At 39.6% G+C, this 6,624-nt stretch overlaps 1 protein-coding gene across 1 annotated transcript; it reads right to left on the bottom strand.

The window, feature by feature from the left end:
* Nucleotides 1-293: 293 nt before the first annotated feature.
* LOC120644455 (long chain base biosynthesis protein 2a-like) lies at nucleotides 294-4,336 on the bottom strand. The gene is made up of 12 exons (XM_039921085.1): nucleotides 3,881-4,336; nucleotides 3,698-3,763; nucleotides 3,045-3,133; nucleotides 2,710-2,855; nucleotides 2,498-2,622; nucleotides 2,315-2,408; nucleotides 2,057-2,220; nucleotides 1,776-1,937; nucleotides 1,561-1,687; nucleotides 1,290-1,456; nucleotides 983-1,090; nucleotides 294-880 (listed from the first exon to the last, which is right to left on the bottom strand). Exons 1-12 carry the CDS (start codon nucleotides 4,004-4,006, stop codon nucleotides 788-790), a joined length of 1,467 nt encoding a protein of 488 aa, XP_039777019.1. The 5' UTR covers nucleotides 4,007-4,336; the 3' UTR covers nucleotides 294-787.
* Nucleotides 4,337-6,624: the final 2,288 nt, after the last annotated feature.

Consider the following 6,624-nt stretch of genomic DNA (forward strand, 5'->3'; position numbering starts at 1 on the left):
AGTATGTTTTTATCCGTTAGCTCATATGAGAATTTAGCTGGCGAGAAGAACATGGGTGGCCATGAACTACGAATCCAGATAAATCTAGGTGTTCCGTTTCACAATATAATATTATCAAAGTAGATGGATGGTGAATGGTGTTCTCATCTAAATTATGTATTTTTGACTGGGCTGAGTTGCATTTAGTGACCGAGTATATCTTCAAGTAAAACTTCCATTATAAATTATACAAAAAAAAAACTTTTATTATCAATTAATCATCCATGCTCTCCTTACAAGAGGGGCCAGCAACCTCAGAAATAGGCATATATATACAGGTTTGAGCATCACAGGTAAAGATTTGCATAACCAAACCTTTCTACAATATCTTTACTGAAGCTGAGTAAAATATTTCATAACTTCATATCTAAAGAGACGTCTACTTGGTCACATATAACCTCTATGAAAAATGCATGAAAGCAAGAGGCCTTCATAGTTGTTAATGGTCCAACTGCAGAAAATCTTAGGGATGTTCTGCAGAAAATTCATATTGCATCTAATTGTATTACATATCGAGAATGGATTAACAACAGAACAACTGAACTTCAACCAGCTATACAGATTTGGAAGGATAGTTGTACAATCAACAAACAATAGTCAGCTAATACGAACGATCCTGGACTCTCGCGTATTGACAAAATCCCAATGAAACTGCTCAATGTGTGCTTGTTTCTGTAATGATTTGTTGATAACTCCCCGAGGAATTCTAACAACTTCAATCATTCATGGGCTAACTCAACGTTCATCCCTACTCCAGTTTATCATGACCAGCTTCAGCTATCTTTGGTGGTTCTGCAGGGAAGTATTTGATGCCGACAAGATCACCAACTCTGCTGATAACCTGAAAGTGGGTTACACCGACAAGCATCATGTCACTTCAGCTCTATTAATACCTACTAGAATAGATGAATCATTTACACATGACAAGAGAAAAACAACTCACATCAAGGGCTTTCACCAGGTCCTCCCTAGTGTGTGAAGCAGAAATGCAGATACGAGCTCTTGCAAGAAGAAGAGGTGTCGCAGGGAATGCCACAGTAACAACAGCAACCTGAAATATACGTATCTTATAAGTTCCATGACAAATAAGAAGAATAACTGATGGTGCAAACAGTGATGGATACGGATTACATGCAGATTGCAAATTAGTACTACACTTCTCAAGGAAAATGACATTTTGAAAGAAAACTATATCAGAAGCATAGTGCTATTTGGATCTTTGGAATATAACAATGAACTCTACTACTAACCTTTTGCCTAAGGCACTCCCTAGAAAATGCAGGAATCTTAGCCGGATTGTATAGCATTATGGGCATGACAGGAGAGTCATTGTCACCAAGAACCTCGAAACCCATCTTCTTGAGCTCTGACCTGAAGAAATTACTATTCTCACGGATGCGTGCAAGTTTTTGGGCACCTGCAACATATCACAAGCAAAAATGATGATTCGATGGAACATGCTAATGAAACACATAGTTGCAAATGAAAAGGACAAAAAGGTTGTAAAAGTTTGTTTAGTACCTCTGTTGGAGCCATCCTCCCCAAGAATAACTTTAATAGCAGAGATAACTTGTTGCACTGCTGGTGGTGACATGGAAGTAGCATATAGATGGGCTGGGCAACTATGCTTCAGGTGCTGAATTATCTCCTGAGAGTTAAAAGCGAGAAGAATTAGTACTTCAGGGCAGTCAAACTAAGTACTGTAATCATAATATGGTTGTTTCAGTGATATGCACCTTTGATGCGGCAATGTATCCACCACATGATCCAAAAGACTTGGTGAAAGTACCCATCATTATATCTACATCAGCTGGGTCAACCCCAAGGAGCTCACAAACGCCCCGGCCAGACTGCCCAACAGCACCAATGCTATGAGCCTCATCCAGATATGTGTAAGCCTGTTTGACCAAAAAGGAGTAAATGAATATGATCAAACCCCTTTGTTGATGAGCAGAAAATAATAATTTATGAGCCAAACTTTGAACGGAAAGTACAAACAAAAAAAAACTATTCGAACCTTGTATTTCTTGCAAACAGCTATAATCTCAGGGAGCTTACACAGCTCTCCTTCCATGCTATAGATACCCTCAACAATGACAATTATCTTCTTCCATGGTCTGTGTGTCCGTGGCTGACCACCAGCTATCTGCTCTCTCAGTACCTCTTCCAAATGAGCAGGGGCTGCAAGAGTACATTTGCAACTGTAAGTCATAAATCATAATAAACCAGAGAGACCAAATACTCCTATACAGTATTCAAAGGCATAGAAGCTTACAGTTATGCTGGAAAACCCTGACAGTTGCACCAGATCCTCTTGCGCCATTGACAATTGAGTTATGGTTCAAAGAATCACTAATTATCAACCCACCCTGGAATATTGTGAAAAGGTAAAGTAAGTAATCATCTCTTGGTCTACCCGCATTTTAGTTAAATGATTATAATAAGAATATGAACAAACCTTTCCAATTAGGCAAGGAATGATGGCAGAGTTTGTAACATAACCCATGCCAAATAGGATAGCAGCAGGCTTTCCAACGAAACGTGCGACCAACTCCTCCAGCTCGGTGTGAAGCTTGGTCGTGCCTGTTGCCAGATGAAAGGAATCAGGTTACTAATTTGATTTCCTAAAAATTTTGAAAAAGTAAAAGTGTGTCGACAATCTAGGCATACCGCCATCAACACGGACACTGCAGGTGCTTGCTGAGTATTTCTTGAGAGACTCAATAACATGTAGTGTGCAGTACTCATCTGCTGCAGCAAATCCAAGGTAGTTGTAGGATCCCAAGTTGAGGCATCTAGATGTATTTGAGGTACGCCTGCAACAATAATGAGAGCATTAGCCATAGTTGAGACATGCTTTGCATTCCATTTACTTTGGGTCATAACTTGTGACTGAATGGATCACCGATACTCAATTGCCAACTTTGACAAAAGTTTCAACGTTAAACTTGACTACATTCATAATATTGGTTCTCACAAATCAGAATAATAGAACAAATACTTACTGTAGTGTCTTGTTATTGTCATTTGAGGTTCGCTCAACAACATCAAACCATGAATCTGGTGCGCTTGCAATCGGCCTACCAAAGCAATCCTGTAAAATCAAAAAAGGGAGGATTGATTTATATACAATTGAATCAACAATGAGATAGCTGAAGAGGACAATCCTGCTCAACAAAACAGACTTGAACCCGATATTATCTGGTACGATACATGTAATTTACAGCTCACTCAAACTCATCTACTATTTCAGAATATAACTTTGGTCGAGAATGACATTTATTAGATGTTTATCTGTTCACTATTGTCAGTGTATACTAAATTCAAAGGCATGAAGAATCAAGCAAACGTCATAGACACCCAACTTATCTGCACAAAGTCAGGGAACATAAGCTTACAAAATCAGGAGATTGCACTGAAAATACTCCAAATCAACAAAAGATCTAATCTTTTGAACAGAGAGCAAACTACGGTGTGCCTGGATTCCTAGATGGTCATGATTTTCACAGCAACCTGCAAAATATACTTCCACAATATATGGGCGACTAACCATTTCATTACAATGAAAACAAATTTCTTCAGGCACCAACAATCTGCCAAGGCTATCATCACAAATCACATGCCAATTCACCAACGAATTCGGATGTATTTATCTCACCTGGATCCGAAGGTACAGGCGGCGCACATAGAAATCCTCCAGGCCCAGGCAGATCGGCGCGTACCCCTGCATCAAGCCAATCATCGAATCAGGCTACCTTCAAGGGAAAGACCAACCAAAATTGCGACTGAACCTCCCGGATCCGGGCGGGGAGAGGCGGAATTCGGCCGGCCGGCCGCGTACCTTGACGTTCTTGGCCTTGAACCAGTCGATGAGCTTGCGGAAGAAATCCCTAAGCTGGCCGAACGCGAAGAGCAGCCCGTAGCTAAACAGCGTGGTCAGCGCCGTCGTGTACGGCAGCCTCACCATCTTGCCCCCCTCACTAATCCCCCCGGGCTCTCCTCCTCTGGTCCCCGAGACGCCTCCACGCGCTCTTCCTCCGCGGGAATTCTTGGACTTTAGCCGGAAAGCTCGTATCTATGTATTCGAATCTTAGCTGTCTCTGATTCCGATTCTTGGGTTCTTGGATTCCAAGATGGCTTCTTGGAGATCTCCCGGCTGGCTGTGGATGCGGTAAGGCTGGAGCTACGAGGAGTGGATGGTGAGGGAGGGCGACGCGGGGTGAGGACAGATTTAAGGGAGGGGAAGGGTGGAGGGGGTCGTCAATGGCGACTGCAAGACCAGGGGAGGAGGCGGAGGCAGGGTTCACCAAACCGGTCGGAACCGGTCAAACCGGTCCGGCCCGATTCCGGTTTGGACCAGTACCAAACCGATCCAAATTCAAAATTCAAATTTGAATTCAAAAAAATGAAAAAATCCTAAAAATACTTCAAGATGCGACGAATCTAATGGTGTTAAATTTTCTAAAAAAATCATTCATTTAATATAGTTTGCGGGGATTTGAAGTTAAACAAAAAAATGTGTATATAAAAGTATACAAATACAATGTAAACGTAGTATAAAAGAGGGTTGGAGGGTTCATTTAGGCTAAAATATGTTATACAAACATTTATTTAGTATACTTTGCATTTGAATTTAAATCAAAAAAGAAAAAAAATTGAATTTGGCCGGTTACCGGTCAAACCGACCGGTAAGTCGGTCCGAACCGATTGCACGGCGGCTTTTGAATTCAAATTTGAATTTGACCGGTTCCGACAGGTTTTCGAGACTCTGCCGGTTTGGCCGGACCGGTCGGTAAGTTAAACCCTGGGCGGAGGTGGAAGGGTTTGAAAGTTGAACAGCGCGACGGGGAGCGAAGGGAAGAACACAGAGGAAGGAAGGAGACAACCCAGCCAGCCAATGAGCCAATGATCTGTAAATACTTTTGTTGTTTTCTCTATTTTTTTTATAAATTTTGGGTTTGCTAAAATCTTGTTGGTGCAAGATCGCACCATAGTTTTCGAGAAGTTAGTTTTAGAAAATGTGTTCGAGAAATTTTGCCAATAGGTTTCAGCATTAAATTTGAGGATATGAACTTGTTTTTTTGCATTTCAAACGTCCGGAGATGGTTATATAATATTTCTGAAAGTTGGCTTCCACGTTGAATAAATACAAGTTCTATCCTAACAAATTTTATGCTTCAATACTCTATTGCTGCCAAAATTCAGAAAATAGATTGGTTATGTTTCAATACTTTTAGAAGATGTGTTTAGCTTCTAAGCTCAAAAAGCTACGGAAAGCTTATAAAACTTGCTTTTCATATAAACTCAGCTTTTCTAAACTTTCAGTTTTGCAGAAATTGCACTGGAAGTTCGCTGTTTGTTTGAGCTTTTGGCTTTTCATGCTAAGAAGTTGCCAAGAAGCTCAAACAAACATGTCTTAATTGGGTCGGCTTCATTAGGACACACTGTTAGTGAAAAAGCGCACTAGTAAAAAAGTAAAAACTCAAAACTATTGTGTCAAATTTTGTAGTCCTCCAACATGTTTTAGATTTTTTTTGAAAGCACCCAAGAGCATCGAGGAGTCATGTTTTAGAATCTTCCATGTGTTTTCATATTTGCACTTTTCCAGTGTATTTTTTATCTTTTTTATGATATATTAATGGTATAGAATTACATTTTGGGAAAGATGTGGTTGACAAAACTCTGTAGTCGTTTAATACTTTTTTTTTCAAATAATCAATTTTGGGTTCTACTACATAGACTGAGATTGATAACATTACTATTTTCTATTTTATTTTAATTATACCAAGATATATGTGCATCATGTTTGAAATCCTGGAAGTAACGGTTCTGGAGAATTAATTCTAAAAACAACCACCATGCAATGCAAGTGAGAAACATGATGACGTACACCAACATCACCCAGGCAACAAAAATGGACCTCTTCAATCCATGACTAGCAAGACTTCTTTCAAGCTGCTACAAAATCTTTTTAGGTGACTTCTTGCGTCGTCCTTGTTGGCTGCACTCCAAAGTTGACACCCCTGACCCATGGATTGAGCCGCATCGAAGTGCAAGTACGAAAGAATGTGACGAATATACTGTACGAAGATTAAAAAAAATAAAAAAATGGTCATGAATGTGTGAGCATGAAGTAAGCCAAACCAGGATACAGTGTCAGCTCCTGCCCAAAAACTGATGGCACTCTGGAAGCTACAATCTACTAAGTCTCAGTGGGAATTTCGTAGGCACAGTTATCTAGACTGAGAACTAGGTAAGTGTGCCAGATGAGTTTTATGGTGATGAAACTCTCCTCATGAAACTCCATCCTTCTCTCTTCTTGCCATGTCAATAAAATTTATGGTATTTAATATCAGAAAACCCTCCAGAAACTCCCATTGAGACTGGCCTAACAGTAACAACCAAGTATAAATATAACTTCAATCATGATGAAAATACTTACAGGTTTCCATTTTATTTATCATTAAATGCGTACTATTCCCTCTATTTAAAAAATATTTTTTAAAAAATTTCAGACATATTATTAATCCTAAAAAATAACTTATAGCAAGTGTGATTGAAAACAGTACTATTTATTTGATTCTT

This window comes from Panicum virgatum, chromosome 8K (assembly GCF_016808335.1).
Source record: "Panicum virgatum strain AP13 chromosome 8K, P.virgatum_v5, whole genome shotgun sequence".
Classification (NCBI taxonomy): domain Eukaryota; kingdom Viridiplantae; phylum Streptophyta; class Magnoliopsida; order Poales; family Poaceae; genus Panicum; species Panicum virgatum.

What these genes read in the sequence shown, in the direction of transcription:
- LOC120644455 (XM_039921085.1), bottom strand. Translation starts at nt 4,006, where the DNA reads ATGGTGAGGCTGCCGTACACGACGGCGCTGACCACGCTGTTTAGCTAC. An exon ending in CTGTTTGCAAGAAATACAAG is followed by an intron (nt 1,938 to 2,056) that starts GTTCGAATAGTT and finishes TTGGTCAAACAG; the next exon opens with GCTTACACATATCTGGATGA. An exon ending in GATACATTGCCGCATCAAAG is followed by an intron (nt 1,688 to 1,775) that starts GTGCATATCACT and finishes TTTAACTCTCAG; the next exon opens with GAGATAATTCAGCACCTGAA.